Source organism: Oncorhynchus mykiss, chromosome 2 (assembly GCF_057628025.1).
Source record: "Oncorhynchus mykiss isolate SJ-2025 chromosome 2, ASM5762802v1, whole genome shotgun sequence".
NCBI classification, from domain to species: Eukaryota; Metazoa; Chordata; class Actinopteri; order Salmoniformes; family Salmonidae; genus Oncorhynchus; species Oncorhynchus mykiss.
Genome location: NC_143023.1, coordinates 43,493,266 through 43,510,419, shown reverse-complemented (window position 1 = coordinate 43,510,419; position 17,154 = coordinate 43,493,266). Strand labels below are relative to the sequence as shown.

At 44.8% G+C, this 17,154-nt stretch overlaps 1 protein-coding gene across 4 annotated transcripts in view; it reads left to right on the top strand.

The window, feature by feature from the left end:
* The window catches only part of LOC110490335 (receptor-type tyrosine-protein phosphatase U), a 322,183-nt gene that overhangs the window by 253,098 nt on the left and 51,931 nt on the right, over window positions 1–17,154 (top strand). For all 4 annotated transcript variants that reach the window (XM_021563683.3, XM_021563669.3, XM_090200408.1 and 1 more), the window contains exons 15-17: window positions 336–493; window positions 2,809–2,996; window positions 5,108–5,231. In XM_021563683.3, the coding sequence (XP_021419358.3) occupies window positions 336–493; window positions 2,809–2,996; window positions 5,108–5,231 (470 nt within the window). The remainder of the gene's footprint in view (window positions 1–335; window positions 494–2,808; window positions 2,997–5,107; window positions 5,232–17,154) is intronic.

Below are 17,154 nucleotides of genomic sequence, written 5' to 3'. Positions count from 1 at the left end.
GGTTTGGCGGATGCCAGGAGAATGCTACTTACCTGAATGCATAGTGCCAACTGTAAACTTTGATGGAGGAGGAATAATGGTATGGGGCTGTTTTTCATGTTTTGGGCTAGGCCCCTTAGTTCCAGTGACATATTCAATTAGAGGCTGGTCTAGCTGCTTTGGCTGTGGATTGGTCCTGCCACCCTCCTACCTTTCCATTGTTTTGCCAATCGATCATTCACATGCTTGTGGTCTCTGGCTACCAATGAAGAGTTTCAGTGGCCAAATAAAACTGTTGCTCTCTCTATCCCCCTCTCTCCCCCTCCCCCTCCCTCTCTCACTCTGTGTGTTTGTAGGAAGCCAGTGAACATAAATAACACACCCATAACGTACCGTCAGGAGAAGAGTCACATGGGTTCGATGGAGCGCAGTTTCACTGACCAGAGTACCCTGCAGGAGGATGAGCGTGTGGCCCTCTCTGCAGCACGCATGGCACACACCTGCAGCATGCGCGGTAAGACACACACACACAGGCATAAGCACACACACCTGCAGTATGTACTTTCAAATAAAAAGAAGACACCAGCAATCAAGCTATGATTCATTCCTGGAACACCTGAGGACTAAAATATTCACTCACATAATCACTTAGGACAAGCTTTTCCCAAAATGTTCATCAAACGCGCCCACTATATTGTGTGTGAACGTTATTCCTCCGACAACATCCATCTAGTCTTAGAAAAGCTTCATATACCTCAGAAGCATCTATGCTCCCTGCAGCAGATCCACAGTCTAATAAGATAACAATAAAAATAAAATTGCAAACAGAAGTAAAGTGAAACACCTTCAGGCAAGAAAATGATTTGTGATTCTAGTTGTCTTCCTTCTCATCTCGTCATCTTGAAATATTAATGTGCATAACAGAGAATGAAGGAACAATCATCTTGTTCTTTAAAGTTTCCTTAACTTTAAGTCAGTTGCAAAAAACATTGAAGGTGAATTTCCCCCTTAAAATAAGTGAAAAAGTTAAGGGTGCCCATGATGTCCCTTAATTGCTTCATTCAGTATCGATGTAAACAGCATTTGTGGAGGTGAATGTTGCTTTCATCCACTCTGTTTACCAAAGGAAAACATCAACCAGCTACTGTAGTTACTTAGCTAAATAATGGAGGGTGCACAATCCATGGCTACAAAGCTAACTGGCTAGTCTATCTTTAGCTGGGAGATTCTGCAACTTCGAGCACTTTGACCCTGCAAGCTTTCAGAAATGAAAATGTGTTGAAACACCACCATTATAATTGCTTTTGATGTGTCTAGAAATAATATCTGATAATGGCTGTGATCATGGTATTCAAGGAATGTATTTTTCTCAGACAGAAAATTGACAAATGTCATTTTGATCACGTCATTAAACATCAGTTTTAGTTGAAAATTAAATATCATACAGTTAATTTGTATCACATTAATTTATACATTTATTCATTAATTTGTATTTAATCTTATTTTAAGTGATTTTTTATGTTTTTCTAATATACATTATTCAACACAATGCCTGAATGTATAAACGGAAAAAAATGTTTTTATCATGAAAAATGTGATGAGACCTTTTTGTGAGATTATGATAACAACCAAATGATAACCCTATCTAAAACAAATCACTCAATCAATCAAATTATACACAATATTCTCATTTACCTAAAAAATATGGGTGTGGTGGAAATGACATCTATGCAAAAAAAAAAAAACTTTATGAAAACAATATTTTATTGCAAACAGTTTGAACAACAACCATTGTTAAACATTTAATTCATTTAAGATAAAGTAAGATTCCAAAAGTAGCCGATGGGAAGAGCTCAAGGAAGGAGGCCAGTGTTTTTGAGAGATGGGCCCAGATTGCAGGGGGTCATCCGCATAGAAGAGCTCAATGAGCAAAGTGAAACTGTATCATTTGTGGTATGTTCATCACGGGTGTGGAGGGCCACCTGCTTGTGAGAATCACCGAAGTGAACTGCCTGGATTTCACTGGTGTATTTACACAGGTAGTTCTCTGCAAAGTCAATATGCACGATGATCTCTCCACATATTCTCTTTTAATTATATCAGTTTGGAGTATTGATGTCGAATGTTGTACACGTGTTTCCCCAACTTCTCTTTCAATCCTTTGGAAAAGTCCTCCAGTAGACTCTGCAGTCAGATTTTGAAAGTATGAACATTTTTGAAAGTATCAGTCCAATCAAAGGTACTGTAGATATAATGTAATGTCATACTATCTGTGGCCAATGACCTTGTGCCTTCTTGGATGGGCACTTGTAACCAAAGGGGCTAAAATGTTTGCGCTCTAACCTTAGACTTGGGGGTGACGTACTGCCCCATGAGTGATAGAAAACTTAGCCAATCATGACAGAAAACTGAGCCAATCAGGCTGAGCCAATCATTTTCTGCTGGCTTGCCCCACCACCACCAAGCACTGAGCTAGGCTGAAACACCTGCATTTTGGAGCTGCCTTGTTTTTTGCGACTTTATTAACTCAATGACATTTGTTTTACATTGTTTGCTATTTGATATGTGACGTGTATAAAATGCCAAAATAACAAGCAAACCAGGAAAAAATGTATCCCCCAAAAAATGTGGGGCTCAAAACAGGTGGGGGCTCTGCCCCACCTGCCCTGAATGATGGGTCACCACTGAGCCTATGGAATATTGACTGGCATTGACATCAACAGAGTTTCATATGAAAAATGAAGTTGCAAATTACTCAATTTCAGATACCACCTTTTGTGTGTAACTCTATGCCTAATGGTGCCCCCTTCCTTTGTCCTTCTCTCACAGGTGAGCAGTGTAGCACAGTGAACGAGTCCAGTAGTCTTCTGGGGGGTTCGCCACGACGCCAGTGTGGGCGTAAGGGATCACCCTACCACACCGGTCAGCTCCACCCTGCTGTGCGCGTGGCTGACCTTCTCCAGCACATCAACCAGATGAAAACTGCAGAGGGGTACGGCTTCAAACAGGAGTACGAGGTAGGAAGTATAGGCATGGTTGTGGCTGATGTGTGTTTGGTTGGTATAATGGTGTGTTGCTGGAAAATAATGGTGTGCGAAAATATAAGTTTGTAGTCTTGTCACCGTACACTATTTAGGGGTTTAAAATGTAGAATAAGTCATCATTTAAAAGTAAAAAATTGTAGACAGGAGATTATGCATTTAGTAGTCAGATTGTGTGAAGTTATCACTCACGTCCCAGTTGTTACAGATTGTAAAAATGCATGATCAGGGTTAAAAGACACTTCTTTGACCAAGTTCACTGTGAGACTATTAAAAAATCCTCATTGTCTGGAGCTCAAATAGCCCCTCTGTCAGAGTGGATGTCGCTGATGAAGCCCCAATCCCCAGGGGTTCTCCAGACCAGTCCATTTGTTCCCCAGCCCAGTGACCAACAATTGTCTCAGCATCGGGGGCTCGTGGCTTCCAACCCCTGGCTGACCTCCAGTACCACACTGAAAAAAGAAGAACCTCTGTACTCTGGTTGGAGGAGAATTCAAAAACAGAGGTTTTTAGGCTTGTATAGGATACCACCAGGTGTTATTAAGTGATGCACGGCACAACGAGGGAGTCATTTTGTTAAATCATCGCCTACAATTAAGGAGAGAAGCCTTGGAGGACTCTGTTCCAAACTTCTTTATGCATCAGGGAGTGCATGTTAAGGAGAGTCTCCCTCAGTTCCATTATCTTCCGAGGTCTCCCGAGTGGCGCAGACCCTGGTTTGATCTCGGGTTGTATCACAACCAGCCGTGATCAGGAGTGCCATAGGGCGGTGCACAATTGGCCCAGCATCGTCTGGGTTAGGGGAGGGTTTGGCCTGGGTAGGCCATCATTGTAAATAAGAATTTGTTCTTAACTGACTTGCCTAGTTAAGTACAGGTCAAATAATTGGAAATCTCTCGACATGCAGACTGTGGAACAAAGTCTGTACTTTACCATAGGTAGAGAGGGAAACGTTTTGTTTTGGGAGACAAGCAGAACTTAACCCACTTATTATTCCAGTACCTCTGTAAAGGCTGATTTCCATGGCTGTCTGGATGCGTCGGGCCACATTTTGGAGGGCACACAGCCATGAAACATTTCTCCCCGGTGGGATACTTCTCCATGATTAGGAGAAAGGAAAGTAGTCAAAACCGGTGGGCTGGTTGACACAGTAATATTGCACTGGGGGAGATAAAACACAGCGATAATTTGTAAACACTGCAGCAAAATTATTCATGTAACGGCTCAGACTGTTCTTCACTGTGTCTCGTCTTGTCTTTCATTCGAGTTTTACTCTTAATTTTTTGTGTGATCCTCAGAACCAAATAACCCTCCCTCCCTCCCTGCACCCTCCACCCCGATCAATGGGCCTAACTCTCCAAGTCTGTATTGGGGAAAAGTGGGGGGGTTGGTGTAATCATAGGCAGAGTTTGGGTGGTTACTCTCTCTGTGGGGAGCAGCGGGGTTGTAATTCCCCTGCTCAGCATGCAGGCTTGGATTCACCCACAGTCCCCCCCTGGGGGCTGAACAACCACAGGGGTGTGTGTGGGGGGAAACTTGGCCCCACACTAGGGGACAGGAGTAGTTTGGTTGATGAGAGCATTAGACAGCTGGATCCTGCTGCTGGGGTTGCCCTGGAATCAGGACTGTCATAGGATGGCGATAGTGGGGCATGTTGATGAGAGGACAGGAGCGTGTTGGAACAGAGTTGTGCATGGGGCCATGACTAGGCAGGATGTATGGAATTCACTAGAGTGCTCTGTCTCTGTGTGAACATGAAGCTAAGGCTCTTCCACATGTTCTGCATGATCAGTTAATGTGAACGGGTAGCTACTTGTCATCTATGATGCTTTTGAACTCCCTTTCAGTTCGAATGGTCTTTGAATAGCACTACACCGTCATGATGTATGCATTGGCTCAATACTTGAAAGATATTGCTCCAATTATACCCATTAATTTTCTATTTCCCCCTTACGTCGCTCAAACACAACAGACAACTGCAGATATAATGGTTTAGAAGAGACGCATTGTAAATATGTTTGACTCCATAGGGGAAGGGTGGTATTGGTGATAGTATCATTAACATATACTTCCCTACCCCTCCACAGAGCTTCTTTGATGGCTGGGACTGCACCAAAAAGAAGGACAAAACTAAAGGGAGGAATGACACGTTGATGGGATATAAGTCATCATGGACATGCCAGCCCGCTTGGGACGAATGCACTGATCACCGTAAGCAATATTGTCAATCACAAATATGTGTTATATTCTTTTACATGAAAAAAATTGTTATGTAGGATCTTTTGGCCAGGTCTTCCATGTAAAATATATATTTTTACCTCAGTGGAAGAACCTGAGGTAAAGATACAGTTGAAGTTGGAAGTTTACATACTGTTGTGCAGGTGAGTGAGGACCCAAAAGCGGTTTAACAAAAACAGAGTCCTTTAATGTAAACACAGGGAAGACATAGATCCTCTTCAGATGTAGATAATGGAAAAATAGACAACCCGCAGAGAGGGCGACAAATGAAACAAAAAGTCCTTCTGATAATTACAAAAGAGCCCCCTTCTTAGCAGCAGAGGAGAATAGCTGGGTTAGCGGCGACAGGCTGCAGGTCTCTCTGGGTAGGCGCGGGTCGTAGAGGAACAGTGGTACCTGATCTCACGTAGCATCAGATGAACTGGACACAGTACAAACGACAAGACAGTTAGCTGAGTACAGGATGCACTTGCCAAGCGGATTCCTGCGGGACAGGACAAGGGTGAAGCAAACGAGACGATAGTTTGTTTCTGGCATGAGAAACTCAAACGAGAATCTGACAAAGAAAGAAGCAGGAACAGAGAGAGAAATAGAGACCTAATCAGAGGGAAAAAGGGAACAGGTGGGAAGAGGGTGAACGAGGTAGTTAGAGGAGATGAGAAACGGCTGGAGGAGGAGAGAAAGAGAAGGTAACCTAATACGACCAGCAGAGGGAGACAGAGTGAAGAGAAAGAACAGGAACAAGACATAACATGACAAGACATGACACATACACTTAGGTTGGAGTCATTAAAACTAATTTTTCAACCACTCCACAAATTTCTCCTCAAACATCTACTTTGTGCATGACTTTTAAACTCAGTGCCTTTGCTTGACATCATGGGAAAATCTAAAGAAATGGATATACAGTGCCTTGCGAAAGTATTCGGCCCCCTTGAACTTTGCGACTTTTTGCCACATTTCAGGCTTCAAACATAAAGATTTTTTTGTGAAGATTGTGAAGATTTTTTTGTGAAGAATCAACAACAAGTGGAACACAATCATGAAGTGGAACGACATTTATTGGATATTTCAAACTTTTTTAACAAATCAAAAACTGAAAAATTGGGCGTGCAAAATTATTCAGACCCTTTACTTTCAGTGCAGCAAACTCTCTCCAGAAGTTCAGTGAGGATCTCTGAATGATCCAATGTTGACCTAAATGACTAATGATGATAAATACAATCCACCTGTGTGTAATCAAGTCTCCGTATAAATGCACCTGCACTGTGATAGTCTCAGAGGTCCGTTAAAAGCGCAGACAGCATCATGAAGAACAAGGAACACACCAGGCAGGTCCGAGATACTGTTGTGAAGAAGTTTAAAGCCGGATTTGGATAAAAAAAGATTTCCCAAGCTTTAAACATCCCAAGGAGCACTGTGCAAGCGATAATATTGAAATGGAAAGAGTATCAGACCACTGCAAATCTACCAAGATCTGGCCGTCCCTCTAAACTTTCAGCTCATACAAGGAGAAGACTGATCAGAGATGCAGCCATGAGGCCCATGATCACTCTGGATGAACTGCAGAGATCTACAGCTGAGGTGGGAGACTCTGTCCATAGGACAACAATCAGTCATATGTTGCACAAATCTGGCCTTTATGGAAGAGTGGCAAGAAGAAAGCCATTTCTTAAAGATATCCAAAAAAAGTGTTGTTTAAAGTTTGCCACAAGCCACCTGGGAGACACACCAAACATGTGGAAGAAGGTGCTCTGGTCAGATGAAACCAAAATTGAACTTTTTGGCAACAATGCAAAACGTTATGTTTGGCGTAAAAGCAACACAGCTCATCACCCTGAATACACCATCCCCACTGTCAAACATGGTGGTGGCAGCATCATGGTTTGGGCCTGCTTTTCTTCAGCAGGGACAGGGAAGATGGTTAAAATTGATGGGAAGATGGATGGAGCCAAATACAGGACCATTCTGGAAGAAAACCTGATGGAGTCTGCAAAAGACCTGAGACTGGGACGGAGATTTGTCGTGCAAAATTATTCAGCCCCCTTAAGTTAATACTTTGTAGCGCCACCTTTTGCTGTGATTATAGCTTTTCCTTGTTCTTCATGATGCTCTCTGCGCTTTTAACGGACCTCTGAGACTATCACAGTGCAGGTGCATTTATACGGAGACTTGATTACACACAGGTGGATTGTATTTATCATCATTAGTCATTTAGGTCAACATTGGATCATTCAGAGATCCTCACTGAACTTCTGGAGAGAGTTTGCTGCACTGAAAGTAAAGGGTCTGAATAATTTTGCACGCCCAATTTTTCAGTTTTTGATTTGTTAAAATTTTTTGAAATATCCAATAAATGTCGTTCCACTTCATGATTGTGTCCCACTTGTTGTTGATTCTTCACAAAAAAATACAGTTTTATATCTTTATGTTTGAAGCCTGAAATGTGGCAAAAGGTCGCAAAGTTCAAGGGGGCCGAATACTTTCGCAAGGCACTGTAAGTAGGACCAAAGAGTTTTTCCTGGTCAGGTCAAATGCCCTACTGTAATTAAAGTTGTGCTGTACAGTGCTTCATAGCAGTGTTCATTGGTCTGTGCCAGCGAACTGTGGCTCAGTATGAGAAGTGACAGGTGAAACAGGAAACGGATCATATGGCCGAGGAAGACACTAAGAATAGCTTACTCACTCAGACTCACACTCTATCACACTTTATCTCTCTCTCTCAGAGAGAGAGTGAGTTTGTGTAAGATAAGTGAGTAGCTAGACACGCTAGGAGAGGGTTTAACTGATGCTGAGGTGTGTATCTACACATCCAAACACGCACGCATGGAAAAGCATGAACACACACACACAGTTTGTGCACCCAAACTGCTGCTTAGTAAGAGATCACAGGTGTGGATGATTGACAGAGGGAGAACTGTAGGCTCTCACACACACACACACACACACACACACACACGCACACGCACACGCACACGCACCCGCACCCGCACGCACACACTCTCTCTCTCTCTGTCTCCATGTATCACCCACCCCATATCATGCAGTGGGTTGGCGGGTCACACATGCAGTCACCTTTTGATTGGATGGAGAGACACTTGAGATCTGTCTGTGTCACTGTTGCTAGGTCCTACGTGGAAGTTCATTGGGTAGGTTGGTCGACCTCAATTTTACACACAAAAACACACAATCCCACACACAAGCACCCAAATCCAGACATGGCGGGATACTCACCCTGAGTGGCAATGAAGTGGCTGGATCGATGGTAGCCCTGAAAAAGAAAACATGGGATGACATACTTAGTAAGCCATCTGTGCCTCAGACAGCGCTTTCAGCATGCCCACGGCATCCACGCACCACCTCAACCGGTCATAGTGGTAACCGTAACCTCCTGAGATTTGACCTCATGCAAGCACAAGTAATATAACTACATAGGGACACTTGTCACATGCTGGAGATGACAAGGCATGCCAGTGGGTATGGTGAAAATGACACAGCTCTATATGCTTACAGGTCACACAAACAATGGGCCACAAGGCAGTCTCGTCTTCCGCAGATATGGGAGCTCCTTCAAACGTGCATTTCTCTTTACTTAGTGGGTTGTCTTTGATTTAGGTTTGGTCGAGAAAAGGGTGCCTATTCACAATACCTCCTTCTGAATAATTTTGCACGCCCAATTTTTCAGTTTTTGATTTGTTAAAAAAGTTTGAAATATCCAATAAATGTCATTCCACTTCATGATTGTGTCCCACTTGTTGTTGATTCTTCACAAAAAAATACAGTTTTATATCTTTATGTTTGAAGCCTGAAATGTGGCAAAAGGTCGCAAAGTTCAAGGGGGCCGAATACTTTCGCAAGGCACGGTATTTCAGACAAAAAATTGTAGACCTCCACAAGTCTGGTTCTGGTCTTGAGATGTTGCTTCAATATATCCATATAATTTTCCTCTCTAATGATGCCATCTATTTAGTGAAGTACACCAGTCCCTCCTGCAGCAAAGCACCCCAACAAGATGATGCTGCCACCCCCGTGCTTTATGGCTGGGATGGTGTTCTTTGGCTTGCAAGCCTCCCCCTTTTCCTCTAAACATAATGATGGTCATTATGGCCAAACAGTTCTATTTTTGTTTTGTCAGACCAGAGGACACTTTTTCTCCAAAAAGTACGATCTTTGTCCCCATGTGCAGTTGCAAACTGTGGTCTGGCTTTTACATGGCGGTTTTGGAGCAGGCAATGAGTGAGTCGAGATCGGTCAGTAGTTACTGGGCTGCTAGCTCGTCCTTCACTTCCTCCCATAATCCGTGCTGGAACGTGTCTAATAGCGATTCCGGGTTCCAGGCACTCTCAGCTGCCAATGTGCCGAAATCCACCGTATGTATAGTCTTGTCGAAGCTGGAGTAAATTCCGGGCAGGCTCCTCTCCTGGACAATAGAGAATAAAAAAGCATCTTCCCCCTCCGCCACCAACTCCTCCAGACTGAAGCATACGGTCGACTGTTGTTCCCACACAGCCATATCCCAGGCTAGAACCCTACTGGACATCAGTGTGATGAGTTGTTGAGATGTTCGAGGGGAAGGAGGAGGGCTGCAGCTTGCAGCTTGAACACTACGCGAGAAACGCCCGACAGGTTCCCGAGTCCCCACCGAAGCATTCCGGGGGAGGCAAGTGGGGTTCTCGGGAACCAGGGTCGCCGGGGAGGCCACGCTGCTAACAGCCGGGTGACTGAGATGCTGGGAGGTTACTGCCGTGGTAGGCTGCCTAACATTCAACCTGCGGAATTGCTCCAGCAATGTGTTCAACTCACTGTCATGGTGTTCGGCCAATGTCTGGAACCCTTCCGTAAGACCATGAAGCAACTCCTAGTGCCTTCCAATGGTGGGTCTTTGGGAGGAGACAGCATTGGGGAGCTGGTCCGAGTCTGCTGGGTCCATCATGGACAGTTTTGTACTGTCAAGGCTCAGGAGAAGACCCAGATGCAGACAGTTTCAAAGTAACAAAGGTTTATTACAAAACAGGGGGGGAAGGCAAACAACAGGTTAAGGGCAGGCAGAGGTCAGCAATCCAGAGCAGAGTTGAAAAGGTACAGAACGGCAGGCAGGCTCAGGGCCGGCAGAGGACAGTATTCAAGGGTTGTGTGACAAGGTACAGAACGGCAGGCAGGCTCAGGGTCAGGGCAGGCAGAATAGTCAAAAACAGGAGAACTAGAGAAAGGAGAAAAACTATGGTAGGCTAGATGAAACAAAGTGAACTGCAACAGACAAACAGAGAACACAGGTATAAATACACTGGAGATAATGGGGAAGATGGGTGACACTTGGAGGGGTGTGACAAAAATCCATAGATTAGGGCCAAATTTATTTATTTCAATTGACTGATTTCCTTAGTTTTGGTCGCATGTTGAAATGAGCTGAATAAAATATGGCAAAACCTTTTTCCACACGCACAAAAAGCTTATTTCTCTCAAATGTTGTGCACAAATTTGTTTACATCCCTATTAGTGAGATGTAACATATCAAGAATCTGATTAAACAGCATGATCATTACACAGGTGCACCATGTGCTGGGAACAATAAAAGGCAACTCTAAATGTGCAGTTTTGTCACACAACACAATGCCACAGATGTCTCAAGTTTTGAGGGAGCATGCAATTGGCATGCTGACTGCAGGAATATCCACCAGAGCTGTTGCCAGAGAAATGAATGTTAATTTCTCTACTGTTAGCCGCCTCCAATGTCATTTTAGAGAATTTGGCAGTAGGTCCAACCGGCCTCTCAACCGCAGAGCATGTGTAACCACGCCAGCCCAGGTCCTCCACATCCTGCTTCTTCACTTGCGTGATTGTCTGAGACCAGCCACCCGGATTAAACTGGGTTTGCACCACCAACAACTTTCAGCACAAATGGTCAGAAATCTTCTCAGGGAAGCTCATCTGCGTGTTCTTCGTCCTCACCAGTGTCTTGAACTGACTGCAGTTTGGCGTTGTAACCGACTTCAGTGGGAAAATGCTCACCTTCGATGGCCACTGGCACGCTGAAGAAGTGAGCTCTTCCCAGATGAATCCTGGTTTCAACTCTACCGGGAAGATGGCAGACAGCGTGTGCCTCATGGAGGTGGTGGGGTTAGGGTATGGGCATGCATAAACAGATGTCCTAACCGACTTGCCAAAATTATAGTTTGATAACAGGAAATCTGTGGAGTGGTTGAAAAACTAGTTTTAATGACTCCAACCTAAGGTTATGTAAACTTCTGACTTTGACTGTATGTTATAGTGTGGACCCTATATAAATAATTACATTGAATATGTATTGTACTTACCAGCAGTATAGTATGATTGCTATTCATGTGTGCATGGTTATTATTGGCATTGACCGTGACCTTTCCCCTTGGATGATGTCGTTACCCCGTCGGATCTGTACAATGCGACTCTACCACATGTTGAGTGGGCTGTATTGTTTGGCTGTGTTTGTACATGGCTGTACACATTTTATTTCTTAGGGTGAAAGTAATATTGAAATGCGTGTGGGACTACTACATCTTTTTGGCGACGGGGATAAAACTTTATCAGCATGTACAGGGTGATGTGCTAGCTAGCTAAGAAACAGTGGAGGTAGTCACTTAGCTAGCTAGCTAGCTAGCTAGCTAGCTCAATGAGCGACAGAGAGCAGCTGCCACTGGAGGGAAACATCGATGGTGACAATCAGTAGCAAGTGAAAATAACTAATGAGGGCCAAGGACAAGTTGGCATTATAATGGCAATGTTTGGGACTATCACTAAGTTTATGGAAGAGAACGAGGTCTGAACAGAATATGTGGAAAGGTTGGGACACTTTTTCTTGGCAAATAGAATTACAGATGAGGCTTGAGTGTGTGTGGGGCTAAAAGCTAATGAGGAATTTGGCTACACCACGGAGACCGGGAGAAATTTTCAGAAAACTGCCATTTTCCGGTCAGTCTGTTGCTAACTTTGTTGCTGAATTATGTGAACTCTCTGAACATTGTGAGTTTGGGGCTATGTTAGAGGACATGCTCCGTGACAGATTAGTCTGTGGCATTAATGATGACAGCATACAGCACTGTTTGCTGGTGGAAGCCACACTGACTTTCAAGAGATCATTGGAACTGTCTCAAGGGATGGGGATGGTGGTGGCTTGTAAATGCTATAAATATTCAAAAGGCCGAAAGTGGGAGTTGTGCAGTGCATCAGGTGACAAAAGAGGCGTCAGGAAAAAGGGGAAAAGCAGTGGAATGTTTCAGATGTGGGTGAACACATTATGCAAACAACTGTAAGTTCAAGGACACTGTCTGTCACAATTGCAACAAAAAGGGACATTTAGTAAAAAAATGCAGGGGTCCTAGGAGCAAGCCAGAGGGTTGGCAGACTGGGTAGGGCAAGTTCACAGCTAAGAAGCTGCAGTCAGTAGCTCACCACCTAGAGAGCACAGAGGAGGAGGACAAGCATTGTTCCTACAACATATTTAATGTGAGTGAGCCACGCGCAGAGCCTATCTATGCTACAGTGGAGGAAGATGGAAAGCAGATAAGAATGGAGGTTGACATGGGGGCCTCTGCCTCTGTTATCAGTGAGGAGACCTACAAACAAATATGGGACTCAAAACAGGCTTCAGCCCTCACACCGGCAGGGATCAGACTGTGTACGTACACCGGTGTGACGATGCCATTGCTTGGGGCTCTGGAGGTGGACATTGCATACAACAGCCAGGAAGCTAGACCACAGCACCTGGTGGTGAAAGGGAATGGGCCTAGTTTACTAGGGTGTGACTGGCTCACCAAAATACAACTGAACTGGGGTGAGATAAAACACACACGAGAGACTGAGGATGTCATTCAAAAGTACCCTGAGATTTTCAAAGATGAACTGGGCACACTGCAGAGCACTGCAGTTAAGCTGTTCGTAGATCCTCAGGCCAAGCCTAACTTTTCCAAGCCTTACGCCATGAAAAAGAAAGTTGAGGATGAGTTGGAGCGGCTGCAGGAAACAAACATCATTACTCCCATTCAGTTCTCCCGCTGGGCAGCTCCAATCATTCCCATTCTGAAAAATGACGGCACGTTGCATATATGTGGGGCTACAAACCACCATCAACAGGGCCTCTAGGCTGGATGCTTTCCCGCTGCCGCGGGTGGAGGACCAGTTCGCAATGCTTGCAAGAGAGAAGACGTTCTCAAAACTTGACATGAGTCGAGCCTACCAACAACTCCTCCTGGATGAGGTCTTAAAAGAGCATGTCACAGTCAACACGCTCAAAGGATTGTTCAGGTACAACCGCTTAGTTTTCAGAGTGGCGTCCAGTCCAGCCATTGTCCAGAGGACAATGGACAGTCTACTGCAGGGGATCCGTCATGTAGCAGTGTACCTGGACGACATCCTGGTTACAGGGGCACCTCCACCATCTGGACCAGATGTTAAAGAGATTCTCAGAGACAGGCCTACGCCTGAAGCGTAGCAAGTCCACATTCCAAGTGACATACCTAGGTCATATGATCAGAGTGTCTGTATCCTGTGGAGGACATAGTCAGGGCAATCAAGGATGCTCCAAAACCCAAGAACGTGTCTGAGCTCAGGTTGTTCCTGGGCATGGTGAACTACTGTGGTACGTTCCTCCCTGTCAACAGTGTTGGCTCCACTTTATCAGCTGCTCCACAAAGACTGTAAATGGAATTGGGGACCAGCACAAGAGAAAGCTTTCATGGAAGTGAAATCACTACTAGAAGCTGCACAACTGCTGGTTAATTTTGACCAAGACAGAGATCATCTTGTCATGTAACGCCTTGCCATATGGCATTGGGGCAGTACTCCACCATTAGATGGAGGACAGGTCAGAGAACCCATTGGATTTTCATCAGGCACACTGACGAATACTGAGAAGGGTTATTCATAGTTAGACAAGGAAAGTCTGGCCATAGTACCTCTATGGTCATAATTTCACCATATGTACTGACCAAAAACCCCTGATTAGTCATTTTAGCGCATCAGGATGCATTCCTCCAATGGCTTCAGCAAGGGTACAGCGCTGGGCCCTAACACTGTCAGCTTACGAGTACACTATCATGTACAGAGCGGGGAAGGATATTTCAAATGCAGACGCGGTCAGCCGTCTCCCATTGCTGCCCAGCACAACTGTGGTGCCTCCCGAGACAATTTTCCTGATGTTGAGATTGTCAAACTCACCTGTGAATGCCAAACAGATCAAACAGCGGACAGACCGGGATTCTATCTTGGACCTATCCTGGCCCAAGTGAAAAGATTCCTTAGTCAGGGTTGCCCTCCTGTCATAGAGGATGGTGGACTGAGACCTTATGCAAACACAAAACTGAGCTGGGCCCAGAGTGGTTGTTCCACCCCCTGGCCATTTGCAAGTCATGGATGAGGTCCATGAGGCTCACACAAGGTTCTACTGGATCAAAGGTTTAGCCAGCTCTTACATCTGGTGGTCTAACATGGATCAGGACGTAGAAAACAAAGTGAAATCATGTTCTGAGTTCCAGATCAACCAGAAGATGGCGCAACCCGCAACCCCAAAATCTGTAGGAGTGGCCTGACCACCCAAGGTCCAGGCTACGCATAGACTTTGCAGGCCCTTTCATGGGCCACATGTTCCTTGTCATGGTGTACGCGCGCTCCAAGTGGCTGTAGGCTCACATCATGCGCAACATCACAGCGGCCACAACCATCGAAAAGCTTTGGCAGGTGTTTGCAATTCATGCTTTACTCTGTTGTGTTCAACAAGAGTCAGACACAAACTTTACCTGTGACTTGTTCCAAAAATTCATGCGGAGAAACGGGATTCGCCATGTCCGCAACGCTCCGTTTCACCCGGCCTCAAAAGGCTTAGCGGAGCGGGCTGTGCAGACACTGAAAGAGGGGCTCAAAAGGATGACTGGGGGAACCATCACAACTAAGCTCTCACAGTTCTTGTTCCAGTACTGCATCACGCCCCAAACAACCACAGGACATGCTCCAGCTGAGATGTTGATGGGCAGAAAGCCAATAGCTCACCTGGATCTACTGTGTCCGGACATCAAAGCACAAGTGGAATGGAAGCAGGAGAAACTTAAAGCAAGACATGACCACAACGCGAGGGAAAGACAGTTAAAATCCAAGAAAGCGAGCGCTGGTTGCCAGGTATCATTCTGAGTCAGAGTGGTCCAGTCTCCTTGTAGTCAAACTGACTGATGGTTGAGTCATGCGTGGACACCAGGACCACATCCGCCTGCGCTATGACAAAGGAATACCATATTTTCAGACGGAACAGTTGCGGGTGGAATTCTACAAGTTAAAACCTCCTGAAAGACTAAGTCATTGAGACTGAGAGACTTGTTGTGTTAGTGTTTGTTTGGAACAGCAGATCTAGTTGAAAAGAAAGAAGGACCATCATATACACTACCTTTCAAAAGTTTGGGGTCACTTAAAAATGCCCTTGTTTTTGAAAGAAAAGCTAAAAAAAATTGTCCATTAAAATAACATCAAATTGATTAGAACTACAGTGTAGACATTGTTAATGTTGTATATGACTGTTGTAGCTGGAAACAGCTGTTTTTTATGGAATATCTACATAGGCGTACATTGGCCCATTATCAGCAACCATCACTCCTGTGTTAGCTAATCCAAGTTTAGCATTTTAAAATGCAAATTGATCATTAGAAAACCCTCTTGCAATTATGTTAGTACAGCTGAAAACTGTTGTTCTGATGAAAGAAGCAATAAAACTGGCCTTCTTTAGGGTAGGTGAGTATCTGGAGCATCAGGTCTGTGCCCAAACAATTTGAGCTTCTACTTTTCAAAAGCCACCTTTCCAGAAACAAGTCTCTCACCGTTGCCGCTTGCTATAGACCACCTTCTGCCCCCACCTGTGCCCTGGACAACATATGCGAATTGATTGCCCCCCATCTATCTTCAGAGCTCGTGCTGTTAGGTGACCTAAACTGGGACATGCTTAACACCCCGGTCATCCTACAATCTAAGCTTGATGCCCTCAATCTCACACAAATTATCAATGAACCTACCAGGTACAACACCAAATCCATAAACACAGGCACCCTTATAGATATCATCCTAACCAACCTGACCTCCAAATATACCTCTGCTGTCTTCAACCAGGATCTCAGCGATCACTGCCTCTGTGCTTGCATTCACAATGGGTCTGCGGTCAAACGACCACCCCTAATCACTGTCAAATGCTCCAAAAAAGCACTTCAGCGAGCAGGCCTTTCTAATCAACCTGGCTCGGGTATCCTGGAAGGATATTGACCTCATTCCGCCAGTAGAAGAAGCCTGGTTATTCTTTAAAAGTGTTTTCCTCACAATCTGAAATAAGCATGCCCCATTCAAAACATTTAGAACCAGGAACAGATACAGCCCGTGGTTCACTCCAGACCTGACTGCCATTGACCAGCACAAAAACATCCTGTGGCGTATGGCATTAGCGTCAAATGGCCCCCGCGATATATAACTTTTCAGGGAAGTTAGAAACTAATATACACAGGCAGTTAGTAAAGCTAAGGCTGGCTTTTTCAAACAGAAATTTGGAGCCTCTCTTTCTAAAATGTTCCGCCGAAATTGTTGTAACCCTTATTATTAGCCTGTTCAACCTCTCTTTCATATCGTCTGAGATCCCCAAAGATTAGAAAGCTGCCGCGGTCATCCCCCTCTTCAAAGTGTGAGACACTCTAGACCCAAACTGCTACAGACCAAAATCTATCCTACCCTGCCTTTCTAAGGTCTTCGAAAGCTAAGGTAACAATCAGATCACCGACCATTTTGAATCCCACCGTACCTTCTCCGCTATGCAATCTGGTTTCTGAGCTGGTCATGGGGGCACCTCAGCCACGCTCAAGGTCCTAAACAATATCATAACCGCCATCGATAAGAGACAATA